Source organism: Micromys minutus (assembly GCF_963924665.1).
Source record: "Micromys minutus genome assembly, chromosome: 12".
NCBI lineage: Eukaryota > Metazoa > Chordata > Mammalia > Rodentia > Muridae > Micromys > Micromys minutus.
The window spans coordinates 34,857,331-34,872,600 of NC_137981.1; the positions used below are offsets into that span (position 1 = coordinate 34,857,331).

At 41.4% G+C, this 15,270-nt stretch overlaps 1 protein-coding gene across 11 annotated transcripts in view; it reads left to right on the top strand.

Moving 5' to 3' along the window:
• KCNMA1 (potassium calcium-activated channel subfamily M alpha 1) overlaps positions 1–15,270 on the top strand; it is a 666,778-nt gene that overhangs the window by 530,963 nt on the left and 120,545 nt on the right. For all 11 annotated transcript variants that reach the window (XM_080926078.1, XM_080926079.1, XM_080926070.1 and 8 more), the window contains 2 exons: positions 2,663–2,749; positions 9,588–9,664. In XM_080926078.1, the coding sequence (XP_080782204.1) occupies positions 2,663–2,749; positions 9,588–9,664 (164 nt within the window). The remainder of the gene's footprint in view (positions 1–2,662; positions 2,750–9,587; positions 9,665–15,270) is intronic.

The window sequence follows — 15,270 nt, forward strand, 5'->3', positions numbered from 1 at the left end:
GATTTCAGGATGATGCACGCACCTAAGTACTTCACTAACTTTGCTAGGAAACCTGAGACTTGAACACCAGAGTGACCTCCTCCAGCACCAAGCAACCCCTCTCCAGAGCACCGACTCCATTCAAAGGCTCTTGAAGACCACAGTACGTTCCCTTGACAATCATTTTCTAGACTTCAAACCCAGGATGGCACTGACAAGCATTCTCCAGAATGCCAATTCCTGGATGTCACTATAGACCAATTCTTGCTCGGTGCACATGAAGAGCAGAGGAAATAAAAAGAAGCCTCTCTTGATGGGAACCTTGAGATCACTGCATCTCACAATGGCACTGTGGGATGCATTGGTGGGGTACAGTTAATGTGACACAGTGCATGATGGAAGGAAACAGAGATCTTCACACATGCATGGCACCAATACAATGTATGTCACATTTTATTTTTCAGAGTCTGTTGTTCAAGCCATAATAGGACCCCACCCACCCACCCACCCAAAACTCGGGGACACTTCTTCCATTCTTATATGAATTCTTAACAAAATGGAGACTTCCCCAACTTTTAAGAATGTACTTTCAAGGCTCCAGAAGTGTTTAGGGTTTTTTTTTTTTTTTTTTTTTTTTTTTTTAAAAAAAAAAAAAAAACCCTGTAACTTTAACTCACAGGGTATTTCATATAAGAAATGCAGTGTTCCAGTCCGTCAAGCCAGGAGACCTCTGGGAAAATATAAAATACTTGGGCACTGTTGAAAGAATCTATTGATAACCATAACCATAAATGAAAAGTGCTGAGTTATGTAACATTACCCTACTTAGTTCACTGACCGAATGCTATTGTTAGTGTCACTCCCCTCCCCCCATCTTGCAGAGAGAAAGCATCATGCTCCAGTTCGGGGACTGGACCAGAATTACCAGTTACCACCTGGGTGCTAGAATATGGACCCCACTTCTGACTGCAGAGGCAGTTTCACAGGAGCTGCCCTTCAGGAAAGTGGGACGAAACTATACAGCTAAAATGCCTTATTTAATCCAGTCGGAAAAAGGAAATCATTATGAACTGTATAGTCTCACATACACTTTGAAGAACACAGATACAAATTTTTATATGTATTTGTCAGTAAAAAAAAAAAATCTGTATAATCTCAAACCGCTCCCCTTCATGATTGTGCTAAATCAAAGGGCTTGTGATATAAGTAGGGGTTGGCAGAGGGGTAATTCATTCTAAGGTCTTTTTATAAAACCTCTGCCTTTTGCAGTATGTCATTAGTGCAGACTGCTGGGCCATGAGAGTGGGCTCATGCTTCCTGATACAGAAGGAATCTCATTGCTACAGGGATAATGTTAATAACTGCAAGGACACAAGCCCTGTTTCCCGCTGTCCGGTCTTGTTACAGGTAATGGTGGATGCTCCTGCAACCCCAAACAGCGATTTCTGCAGTAATGATCTGATCACAGTTCTCCCATCAGAGCAGTAGTTTTCCCTGGTCCTCCCTGTTTTGCTGCAGGTAGAGGACTCCTTCCACAACAGGGCCTTCTTTTCTAGAATGGTCTTACCACTAGATCACATGTTAATTACTACCCTTCATTTAGCTTGGGTAGCTAGGGAGCCTTTAGCTTGAGACCAAATATCTCTTACCTTAATCACCAACTTTTCAGATCAAAGAATATTGCCATTGCCTTTTGTTTCAAGATGCTAAATTCAACATCTGTTAAGCTCAAGGCCTGCATAAGACAGTCTAGTCTTCTACTTTTGATCTACAGGAACTTGCTTGCTTCTCTCATTTGCTGATGAGGATGCATTGATCTTTGCTGCTATCCCAAACATAACTTGGTCAGCTAATCTATCTCTGGCACTAGTAGGGCACTGTATAGTTCAATTCATACGCCTCCCTACAAAACAAGCTAGTTGTTTTGTTTCTTTCTCTTTAAAAAGAGATCGTTTTTATTTGTCTTTAAAACACAGTGTGTGCCAATGAAGGAATGCCACCTTTATATCTTATCCACACAACCCATACATTTTTTATAAAAGGCAGACTGGAGTCATTGAGGCTATCCCAACAGAAGATATCTTTCTTTATAACTGTATATAGATCAGATTCTTCATGCAGTCTGCTTCAATGTCCTTATCAGAGTTCCAAAAGATGTACAGTTTCTTTCTACATTAAATACAGTATAGGTGTCTTGTACCATTCCCCATGGAAATATGTGGTATGTATATATGTATGTTTCTGTATCCATATAGGGGTCTCATCAATGCTCTGACATTTAAGGGGGCATGGGTATGTGTAGAGCTTCATTAGATGGACAGTGTTTCAACACTGACCATCAAAATTAGTTTCAGAATGGGGTGCATCCTAAAGAACTGTGCCTCCAGTCAGGTTCATCTGGGGGCAGCTAAACAGCTCTGTTAAGCAAACCCAGACCCTAAAGCCCAGGTCTGCTTTGATATTCCTAACTTGGAGTGTATCACCTGGAGCTAAATGGTGGCATGATTTAAGTAGATGTGTGGGCCAGTACAGATTGGTCTCTAGGGGAAAAATGGGGAAGGGGGGCAAGCATTATCCTAGTGGGGCCTCTATCAAAATAGCAGGGTGGCGTTACCATCAAGGCTTTACCCTGAACATGAGCTCATACTTGTGTCTTCTTTGTCTGTTTCTGTTCACTGGGCAGAATATTAATTAACCCTGGGAATCACCTTAAGATCCAAGAAGGTACTTTAGGATTTTTCATCGCAAGTGATGCCAAAGAAGTTAAAAGGTAAGAGTTTATTTTCATCTGCCTTGCCTTCTGGTCTAGCCAGGTACCTTGATGTGCCAGCCCCTCATGCTCCCATTTGTCCTAGGCTCTAGCTTCAGAATGACTGCAGCCCCTTCCCTGAACACCTCTTCTCATAGCCAGTATCTGTCTTTAAGTTAGAATATTAAAGTTTTAGGATCAGGAAACCCAGTGGTCTGCTCTCTCATATTACAAGGAAGTAAACTAGAGCCTGTAGAACTGAAGTGACTTAGGGTCATTTTGGAAAAGGATTCATGAGACATCTGGCCTCTTATCTGAGGCGATTTTCTAAATAACTTCTGGGTAAAATATCTCTGAATATTACAACTTTTCTCCAGTAAGTGCCAAGTAGAATTTCAAACAGTGTGGATTAATTTCTGAAGGAACATTAAACTCCCCCTATTTGTGTTTGCAACTTACTAAGCAGTGGCTAAAATCATCAGCCTTCATCGCGAAGCATCTATGGTTCAGTGTGAGGCTGGCAACAGGCTCAATGTTTTATGAAATTTTTATGAGTGTCTTTATTCCAGTTTAAGTAGCATAGGGAATCGTTGGGCTTTGCATATCAGTATGGACTATCGTAGCATGTGATTCTATTCCACCCACTTTGAATGTTCCCTTTCGGACACAAGTAAGCCAGACAGGTTACTCTGTTATTTTAAGCAAATACTGGCTATGAGGTTCTTCACTTCTCTGTGGACACCTGCTATCCTCAATTGCATTTCCATACACAGCCAGACCAGTGCTAACTGTGCTCTGTTCTTTATACTAACCTTCAAAAATCACTCCAGAAGTCACTCTTACAAAATTCTCATTATGAGAGCCTACTGTGTACCATCACTGCTTTAGGTACTTACTAATGGGTTTCTTATGTTTACGCCCTTATCCAGTAGCCTTACAAGTTTTTTTTTTAATTACTTAATTAATTTTATGTGAATTAGTGTTTTTCCTGCATGTGTGTCTATGTGAGGGTGTTGGATGCCCTGGATCTGGAGTTATAGACAGTTGGGAGCTTCTGCATGGATGCTGAGAATTGAACCCAGGTCCTGTGGAAGAGCAGCCAGTGCTCCTGTTAAGTCAGCTGTGCAGCCTGACAAGTTCCTTCCCGATCTAGAGAAGAACTAAAGCAGGGCTTGGTTTATCAGCTTCTGCAAAGTAATGGTGTTAGCAAGAAACAACAGGATGCATTTCCAAACTCTTGCTATGCAAATACAGAACAATGATATTTGACAAAGCCAGGCTTATGAATTCTTTCCTTTCTATTCAACTCTGGAAAACAGGCCATACTAGCTTAAAAAGCTTCCAGGGAAAAGAGCACGTGGGGTTGAGGGGATTTTTTTCCTTTCTTTGTTTTTTTTTTTTTTTTTTTCCCATCTGAGCTCTCTAATAAGTTTACTTCTGCAAATTGGACAGTGTTTGACATTGCTAAATTATATGAGAGAAACACATCTCTATCCATTTCATGGTAGAATATTCAGAAGCAGGAGTTCATCAGGACTCTCCTAGATGGAAGTTCAGGTGAGAAAGGAAAGTGGGGTGTCTGGGCAGGCCCCACCCCCAGGGACTCTGGAATGGTTATGTCCTTGTCCAGCTATAGGACACAGAAGCCTGAAGCAGCATCTTTGCTCTAAGCATGGCAAACTGGGAGGACAGCTGACCATACATTATGCACACCTCCCAAACAGCACATTCAACCTGAGTCCCCATTTGTATAATTCCATCTCCTATTACATCTCTTGCTAATGAATGTCACAAATACCAGGCAGTCCAGGAAACAGATTACCTCCTATATTAGGAAATATAATATGTCTCATTTCTGTGCTTTATGGTGTTCACAAATACATGCTGACACCATCAGCTGCAACAGCAGCCTGTAATTTTCCATGCCGTGTGATGTGTCAGAGCAAATGTCAGTTAGGGGATTTCAAATAGACAAAGAGCACAGAAAACTACAGAAAGGACATTGGGAATTTGAATAAAACTAAGCAAGTTTTATTATTTTTTTTTAAAGAAGAGAGAAGTAGATTATTATGATCTCTTATTGGGTCTTTGCCCTCTGCTATGGCTGCAGAAATAAAACAAGATAACAACAGCAGCAACAACAACAACAACAACACACACACACACTAGAAATCAGTGGAGTCTGGGTCATAAATACTTTGATGTACAAGGCTTATAGAAAGAGGAATGAACCCATCTAATCTCATGAAGAAGTTGCTCTGAGATGAATATTTGGTCATATGTTTTTAATTTGCTGTTCCTAAATACTTCTCTTTTTAAATAACTTTGGAACAGAGTCCAGTGTTTCCCTTACTTTCTTTAGCAGATAAATATTTTGTTTAAATCATAATTAAAAATAATAGATTAGGTGTGGAGTTAAAAGAAATTGTCTACTTTCATATTAAAATTTTTGTTTCTGGTTTCTTCTGAAAACATGAGATACCCCAAACTGGGAATCATTCTCAACTTCATTCACTCATTCATTCATTCATTCAGTCAGTCAGTCAGTCAGTCAGTCATTTATTCAGCAAATATATTAATTAATGTTTGGGAAGCTCCAGAAAGATCTATCTGCTCTCTTAAGGATCACATTCTATAGAAAAGAGAGTGCCAGGGTTTTAGAAAATTCAAAGGCAAAGGGAGGATTTCCATTGGGTGTCACTGAAGGTTGTTCTTCCAAGGAGGTACCATCTGAATAGAAATAGCAATGAAAGGGGGTAGAGTAGAAATCTTTTATGCAGTGAAAGGATGGGAAAGGAAGATAATGATAAAATGCTCATTTTCTTTAGACAATAGGAAAACTGCATGGCCAGCAGAGGACCAGAGGATGGGAGTGGTAAGAGATCAGAGGGGAGGCTACATCCAATTCTTTAGACAGTTACAAAGAGAATGGCCTTGTTAAGGAATGAATCTTATTGATGCTTTGAATGTAACTGTGATATGAACAGAAGATTGGTCTACCCGCCTGCAATGGGGCAGGAGAGGACCCAAGGTATTCAAAGACTGTCAAATACTGTAGGGAGATGCTGGCAGCTTGTGAAGATGGAGTCATGTGACTCCATTTGTACTAGTCTAAGGAATCTGTAGTGTGCACTCATGAACTTTGTAGAAGGGAGGGAGGAGTAGAAATCACAGCTGAAATTAGGCATGGGGTATGGACCATGGGAGTGGTGGTGATAATGATCCTTCTTGCTGAGATGGAAAAAACCTAGAAGATGGAAGGGGTAGGAAATGAAGAATTCTGTCTGGGCCACAGTAACTGGTTGGTCCTAAACATATCATGGAGTTATCATGAAGGCAGATAGATCCAAGAGGCTGACGTTCAGGAGAAAAGAGAGCTGGAGATATCAATATGGGGCCACATCAGTAGGGGTTCCTGGCACGAAACAGAGACCCACTTAAGTGGAAAACAACAGCAAAGGTTTATAAAGGGGAGGTCTTATACACTTGTGAACTGCAAGATGACTAAAATCAGTGAGAGGCAGCAAAGCATCTCACAGGCCGCTGCAGAGGAGAGCAACTTTCAGCATGGGAGTGCAGGGAGAAAGGGACGAAGAAGGCTTGGTGGAAGCTTGGGGGAAGGGAGGGCATGGTGTAGGACTGGTGACTGCTCAGTGCGAGCTTTACCCTCCAATGGAGAAATGCTTCTGTTGCTTGCTATTCCACAACCCACTAGAGGGCAAACTCATCATCCTTTCCCACCTCTGGTTGCCTTCTGCTCCTCACATTTAGCTAAGCACAGCAGAACAGAGGATAAGGAGACTCTAAGGCCAGCCTAGCAGGATGTGGAGGGGTCTTCCTGTTGGTATGTGAGCTGGGGATGAAGAAGATGGGAGTTGCTTTGGAGTGAGAAGCCAAGAGCAGGAGAATGTAGAAGACACCAGGAGTGGGGAAAGGTTCCCTGGAATCAATAGCCAGGTATTTCAACTGAGACCTGTGGGACTTTGCTTCCAGGATCACTGACTGAGTTTACAAGGACAAGTTTGTAGCTCTAACAGAAGGGCATTGCTGAGAGAATGTGGTGGAGGCTTCCATGGGTGAGGCAGCTCCCAAAGAATGCCCACTAGGCAAAAGTCAACTTGAGGTTTAAAGAATCTGCCTCTTTAATCTGGAGAAGAGGTCTTTGGGTCTTCATAGACACCTTTAGCTCATTATTCATCTCCCTCGTTAGCTTCATCTGTCTGACTGAAGCAGCTGTTTCGCTAAGTGAAAGAAGCCAGGCAGAGACACAATCTCACTTTACATGTGAAACCTTAAAAAGTCAAGTCCATAGAAGCACAGAGGAGACTAGACGGTTCCAAAAAGCCAGGGCAAGGACACCATGGACTCTGAGGGTCAGGGGACAGAGAACATTAATTTAAGCAAGAGGATAACTGTGAAAGATCACTGAAGAATGCCATGATGATAGTTGATTTAAAATAGGTTGTTTTTACATTTACTTATTTATTTGTGTTGAATAGATGTGAGAATTTGCTCACCTTGAAGGGAGGTGAGAGGACAGTTTTTCTCCTTCTGCCACGTGGGACCCAGGGATCAAATTCAAGTTGTCAGATTTGGCATCAACTGCTGTTTCCTGCTGAGTCACCTCCCTGGGCCATAAGTTATTGTTGTCTTTAAGACAATATATTACATTCATGAAAATTTTCAGATAAAGTTTTAAAGGCTCTCACCTCACATAGAAAGTAACAATAGCAAGTAAATGAGAGAATATATTTGTTGGCTTGCTTGATTTAGCCACTCTATAACAATTTCAAAACAGCACATTGTACATCTCAAGTATATGTGTGTGTGTGTTTGTGTGTGTGTGTGTGTATGTGTGTGTATCTGTGTGTGAATGTGTTAGTTAAAAGTAAAATGTTTACTATTGAGAATTGGGCTTTAGCTCCTTCAGGCTCATCTCTTCACCTCTTCAGAGGAACACATTCAAGTTTTTTTGGCTTCTGGACTTGAATCTAGGTTCTGTTATTCAGAAGTGTGTCCTTGAACAGGCCATTTAATCTCTCTCCCTGTCTCAGTTTCCTTATTTGTAGAACCGAGTTAATAATTAAGCTGCTTTCAAAGGGTTGTTTGAAGTTCAAATATGTTAATGCTCTTGAAATGCTGAGAGCAGCACCAGGCCTGTAGTTCGGACCCCAAGTGTTAGCTGTTATCACTGCCACATTGCCGTCATCACTCAGAAAAGCACGGGATAGAAAGAGATGGCCAGAGGAAGTAGATGTGAACTTACTTGCCCCCAGTAAGAGGATGCCTCTTCTTGTCCCTCCTGTTTCCAGGCAGACTACCATCTATTATTTTCCTAAACACAGTGCTGTAGAGCCAACAGCTGCCTTTTCTGATTTTGCAAGAAGGATGCCTTCTGACATTGAAAGAAATGCTGAAGGAGCCTCTTGAATTGAAAGAGCTTTGGGCTTGTAGAAATGCAAACCCTGTGGAAAACAAAAAAGAACCTAGAATTGTGTTTATTTCTTTAGCCTCCATTGAGAAATGGTCCTGTTTATTCCTGGCACTCAGTTACATGTTGGGAGTGGTAAAGGCGTTAAGCCCAGGATTTTGCTAGTTCCTGGATCCAGAGGGTTGGAAGGTTGTTCCAGTAAATTTTATTACCTCCCTGGTACAGATGCTTCTCTACTTATGATGGGTTTACATCCCAATAAACCATCATAATTTGAAAAGAGCTTATGCCAAAAATGCATGTAACCTACTGAGCATCACACCTTATCCCAGACTGGATAATGTGTTCAAGTGCTTCACATTAGCCTATAACTGGGCAGAAGCATCTAACACATAGCAGGGTTAATATATTTACAGAATGTTGAGTATCTCCTGTCACCTATTGACTCCTGTGCTGAAAGCTAATAACAGAGTGGTCATATGGCTGTGCTTCTGCACCATCTCAAGTTGAAAGGACACAATCCACCCACCAGGTCCCCAGGCTACTCCTCTGGATATTGCTGCCGAGTAGTGTTCAGATCATCTTAGTTCTCATCCAAAGTATCATTGGCACAACTAAAGTTCACTTTGGAGTCTCAGACTGACATTAAAGTCAGATTAGGGGACATTGTTGTTGTTGTTGAATGCTTCTTCTTGGGATCCATTCAACCCAATCGTTCCTCTCCTTATTCCATTCCAGTGGTCAGCTGAGTCTTTCACCATAAAGAGAACAAAACGTTTGCCCATTATATATGCTCAGGGCAAAGCATAATGGGAATGGATCTAGTGCTTTGGAATGAAATAAGCTTTGCTTCTCAGGAGAGAGTTGACAGGAACCACTGCACTCATTGTTTCTGTAGTCCTTCCTCCCTCCTGTGTGACTCTCAAACCTTTCTTACATTAGCTAATAAGAAACAGGGCTTTTGAAGTGACAACGGTCATATTAATGTTTGACCAAGGGTCATCATTCATGTGCCCCTCTAATATATATTTGACTAGACTGTTGGGATTTCAGAATTGTTTTTAAGGTACACTCCAAAGACACATGCATGGTACACTGACCATGTGTTCCAAGGACCAGTACTCAGTGCTGTTCTCAGAAACTACAGTCACAGACCCAGTATGTGACACCAGCAGGACCTTTCTCCCATCCCTTTGCAAATCAAAGTTTATAAAATGAAGCACCAACTCTAATCACAGAATCCTGGATTTGAAATGAATGGTCTTACAACAAACAGTTCCGTCTGCAGATGTCTAAACTTTTCAAGAGATGAAAGGAAATTACGGCTGGCATGTTTCATTAATTTGGCACCACCTCAGGGGAAACGTGGTACTCATTTTACTTGGGTGGATTATGAGATGTGTCAGTTTTTCCATTCTCTTTCTCCAGGGCATTTTTTTACTGCAAGGCCTGTCATGATGACGTCACAGATCCCAAAAGAATTAAAAAATGCGGCTGCAGGCGGCGTAAGTAGTGTTTCTTTCTCCCCCCACCCCCACCCCTCTTCACCACCCCTCGATTCCTTTTTCCTTTCCTTCTCCTTTTTCTATTAGAGGGACATTAAACACCAAGTGCTCTCTTGAACATGTTTATACATTTCCCCCAGCAGTTTAAAGGAACATGAAACAAATACCTGTCCTTGCTTCAAGCAGAAGATGAAAAGAAAAAACAAAATCACAGTCAATACCCAAGTGGGAACTTAGTACCTATTGTCCACTTCTCTAGAAGTAGACATCTTTGGCCCACACAGTAAAGCATCATGGGTAAAATGAAAGACACCTACAGCTATGGAAGAAGGGATGTTTTTTAGTACCATGATTTCTAGTAGATAGGAGGTCCCTAAGTATAAAGACTATACATAATCCTAGTAGGAAAGTGACTCTCAGAACCTAGTTTAACCTCAAAATGAAAGCAATGAACTGCCTTTAGGTTGGAATTCTTGTAGGTTCAGATTTAGATTACCCTAAACACAAAACCAGTGCTTCCAATAAAGCAATTAGCCACCAATGTCCTAAAGGCTATCCTTTATGCCTTCAACCTCCACATGCCCCTACATAAGGTAGGGTTTTAAGGGGTCAACTGTTCTGGGCTCAGAAGCTTCCAGTAGAGTCTCTCAGTTGTCTTCTACTGAAGATTTCCTAGGAATCCTCAGCGGTGACTCAGAAACTGTGGCTTATGAATGCCACAGACACCATGCTGTAAAGCCGGTCTTTGCTTTGGGGAGGGTCAACCTTTGGCAGCAATTAAAACACACCCCAGAAGAGACTGTTCTGAACCCTGGAAAAAAGTGAATGGAGTGATACCTCCTGTTAGATGGTGACTTGGGGTTCTAAAAGTTCTTCATGATGGCTGCTTTGGTCCTCACCATAACCCTATACAATTAGCAGGAGTACATTTAATCAAGTTAGAGAAACAATGACCCTTCCATGTTTAAGGAGAGGCTGAAATTGTTGATAGCTTATGTGGCCAGCATTCATAGACTCAAGTCCCCTGAGATCTTCCTTGGTGCTGTGTTCTGAGGACCCCGATCTTTCTGATAAGGGAGGAAGGATAGCTTTGAGTTAAATGAGTGGGGAGAGAATTATAAAAGATTACCCCCCATGAAGTACATTTTTATAAGCATAAATTAATCAAAAGGCCACCATTTCTGGGGTATGCCACCAAAGGATCTTGTCACCAGGCTGCCTGAGGGGAAGACCTTAAATTAGTACAATGTAAAGATGGTAATGCCTAAACATTAATAAGTTGCTTTCTTGGAAAATACCAATGGACAGTACTTGGTCTAGTGAAGTTTCTATAGAAATCTTCTCAGATTCCCTTCCACACACCAGCTGAGGCCCACTTCTTAATATATATATATATATATATATATATATATATATATATATATATATATATATATAGTTCGCTAGTTTTTGTTTAAAAGATAAAAAATTCACTCAAGAGGACAGAAAGGAAGAGGAAAGACAAGAGAAACCTTCTTTCCCTCTCTCTGAAATTAATGCAATATAGGATACATTATGGCATACTCCTTCTAAAATACTTATAAAACAAGAGATTTGACTCCCAGGGTATTTTTTTTTCCATCTTCTTTCCAAGCAAGCAAACAGCAGAAAACTTTTAGCTTCCTCCTGTTGTGAAAAGCACCCAATGATTTACAATGCCTCTATTCCCTTAATTTCCCTTATAGGAAGTTAAGCTAGTGAATTATTTGATCTGCCATCATGCATGAGACACAATTGCTGCAAAAGGATTTTCTCCACTAAGTGACTCAAGGCCATGGGCTGTGTGGTTAATATTTGATAATAATCAGAATTGTCCAAATGTTGTTATTCCCAATTAGAAGGCCATAGCCTGGAGGGCAGGATGCAGACTTGTATGGGAGGATTAGAATAAAATGAATAATCGAACATAAACCTCATGCAGGCCAGGGACTCAAGAAATTGGAGACAATATGTTTGGCTGTAAAGAAACTTTCACAAGAGATAGCTATCATTGTCAATATACAGTGCTAAGACACTAGACAGGCACTTCTTGGTGTTCAAAATTGGAAAGGACAGTTGACTCACCCAGATATTTATCCAAACCTCTCAGTGCAGCAATTGGTAATTCACCATGGAAAGATACAACTGCATAAGAGAAAAAAAAAAAAAAAAAAAAAAAAAAAAAAAAAAAAAAAACTACTGATAGTCTCCAGACTCTGTATGTTTTTTTTTTTTTTCCAATTGCCTGTCCCTACCCAGCTTCTCCTTCCCAGTCCCTCCCTACCCACCTCATTCCTTTTCATTCAGTAACCTTCAGTGTTTCATGTCCTCTATCTGCGAGATCTGGAGTGTGGACATTCCATTATAGAGATCCCGCGCTGGTAGTATAGTTTAACGTGAGCATCTCTTTCCATGTCTTTCTAGCTCTCCATCCACTCAGGAAGCATGTCCAATCCAGATGTCTAGCCAAGGAGCAAACTCTCAGATGCTAGCATTAATTCATTTTCTTTTTCTGTGTCACAAACCTCATCTAATGATTGATACTTTCCCTCCTCCAAGCCTCTGAAAAGTTGCCAAGGGTAGACTCCTAAGGGACAAGTCATGTCTAGATTGATGTGTGTGAAAGAATTTCCTTTAATTTCTAATCATTGACATATCTTTGATTTATTTTGTTTCCTCTTTTGCTGCCTTGGAATACGGCCCCTACTCTATTTTAACTGCACCCTGGTAGTGATCTATTGTGAGTAAATGGGTTCCCAGCAGCCCAGAGTCTAGTTCTCCTGGTCTTTTCTCTAGATGAGATACCTTTTTTTTTTTTTTTCTGTGCAGTTTTAGTTTTGTTTTACTTTTGGTATCCGTGTTGCATGTAGCAGTTACATCATGCCCCAACTCGCTCATGCCCTACACAGTCCTTGTAGAGTAGCCAAGAGCTAGAGAGTGCCCAGAGGCCACTCTCTATGCCTCCACCCATCCCCAGCCTCCAGCAAGCTCTGGACAAGGTCTTATTTTTTTCTTCCATTTGAAAATAAGACCCTAACAACAGTGTGTTTCTCTTGAAGGCCTTTTCTCAGGACTTTTAAGGGACACTGATTAGGCTAGAGTAATTACCACTCTAGCTGTAGACGCTTGTCCATTGGGGGTCATGGTCATGCTTGCCTTTGATAAACAATACTTGTTTTTCCCTGCTACAGAGCTTGAATTCCTCTCTGAAAGGAAACACATAGGCTCCATATATATTCCTGAGTTGCGATATATATATGATATGCCCCGGGGTGGCTTATATGTAAAAATGTGTATTTTTATATATAATCATAGAAATATTCCATAGAGAGATACATACAACGATTGCATTATATATGCCTCTCTGTACAAGAAGGTGCTTGCTGGAGATTTAATTGAATACTCCTTTGGGACTGTAAGTATCTGCCTTCCTGGAGACAAGTGGTAATTATTTCCTACAGTCTATGGCAATTCCTTGTTTACAAAAACTTCTTTTGCCAGTACCCAGTGATTCTTCCACAGTTCCTAATGTGCTCATTTCAGGGAAAAAAAACAACTCTTTGTTAATTCAGGGAGATTATTCTCTTTTTCATGAACGAGCCACGTAGGAATCTAAACAAGCCTCTAAACTTCTCTAACTTACTCAAGGAACAAGATCCCTGTCGTCCAACCAGATATAGTTTTTAAGGCCATTTCTATGTATAACCTACAGCTATTGTGCTCTCATGGGCACCAGCCACCAAGACTTTGGGTCTTGGCTTACAGACATGAGACTTTCTGGACAAAGACAGAGACCCAGTATACAACTCACTGAGTTCACTGGCTCTGGACAATAGAGATGTGTCAGCATCCAGGCCTCTCATACTCCTTCGCAGAAGAAGAAGAAGCAAGATGAACACCCAAGTTCTGGTAGCCTTCACTGTTTGGAAAATGTCTAATATTCTATGTAGAGTCAAAACAAAATAGCAAGCTTCTTCAATAAAACACACAGTTCTGCCCTAATTGGCTCTGCGGAAAGTGTGTGGAAGCCCTGCTTCTGTGCCCCCAGACTTTTCACCCTCTAGCACTCTGAGAACCAGAGGGCTGCACAAACCCAATCAGCACACAGCTCCAGAGATAGTCTCTCCCACCCTAGCCACAGAGTGACTGCTATGAGCCAGATCAGCTAGCTGGGTGTATATTCTAGGTGCCTGACTTGAAGCTCTGTCCTCCCCACCCCCCCTTTTATTGATCATAGAAAGTCATATGTAAGACTTTTCATCTTCTAGGAAAGGTAATAGGAGAAACTGTGTTAAAGGAAGATATCATTTCTCATTTGTAGGATTTTAAAGACCCTCTGATTCCTAGTATTCCGTCTAACAATATACCACAAATGAACAAGTTTTTCTTCTGTTGAGGATTTTGCTTATAATTTTGGTAGCTACTGAGTCTCTGAAGAATAGCTTCATGTTAGGAAACAATGCTTCCCTTCCTTGGACTGATTCGAAAAGTGGGCTGTGGTTTAACAAGTGTGTCTTAATTTAATGGCTTTTTTTTTTTTTTTAACCTTTCACACTAGTCTCCTCTTACATTTGCTCCCTTGGAGACCTAAATTATTTTCTCTCTAGCCTCTGGAACCCTTCACTTTGGCCTCCCAGGCACGGCTGCTTTTCCTCTCCCTCCCAATCCACCCCTCAAATTAAGAATCTGCAATTGCAGCTTGGCTGGTCGTTTGGTTGCTAATGCCGGAGGCAGATGGTACTGCAGACAGCGTGGGCTGCAACCCTTCCTTCCATTCCAGACTTGGCTCAGAAGGGCCAACCAGCAGCGGACCTGAGGCCTAACACCCGGTTGCATCAGTGTGCCCCAAGGAAAGAGAAGTGACCCTGCTGTATCCGCAACAGGTCTCATTTCTCAGCACCATGACCTTTGACAACAGAGGAAACGTTGGGCAAGTGTGTGTCTGAGAAAACCTTCCATTTTAATCATTCAACAGTAAACAGGTAGCTTTGACGGTGCCCATTAGGGAAGCTCTTCTATTTTGTCTCGATAAATACTACTAGGAAGTCATAATGGAAATAGTGGATGGATATCCATTTTATTGTGGTGAAGAAAAGCACATGAAAAGCTTTCTTCTGAAGAGATGAGACTGCTCAAATATAGTTATCTTTTTTTTTTTTTTAGAGGAAAGGGAGACCCAAGAACAGATTCTTGGCAGTGACATGACCTCTTCACATCATTGGTACTGGTCCAAGAACAAGAACATTTTTGTGGGCCAAAGAGAAAAAAAAAGTCCCGGGTGGCTTATATATTTTTCTTTCTCAGAGTTAAGTTGGCCTATGGGAGCAATTCATAGAGCACAAAGTTCCAAGAGTCCCCCAGACACAGTGACAAGTAGTCATACCATTCGTACTCTGGCCTAGTAACCTCTCAGGAACCTGCTGCAGAGCTGCTGCATGGGGACCCGGTCCACCAATACAGTTAAACCAACGTGCTTGAAAATTACTGGGGTTGACCGCCCCAGGATTCTGTCCCAGGACCCTTTATCCATTTGTCCTCACTGCCTCCCAAACACCCACAGATTGGAGCAGCTACTGAACTGAAATAGC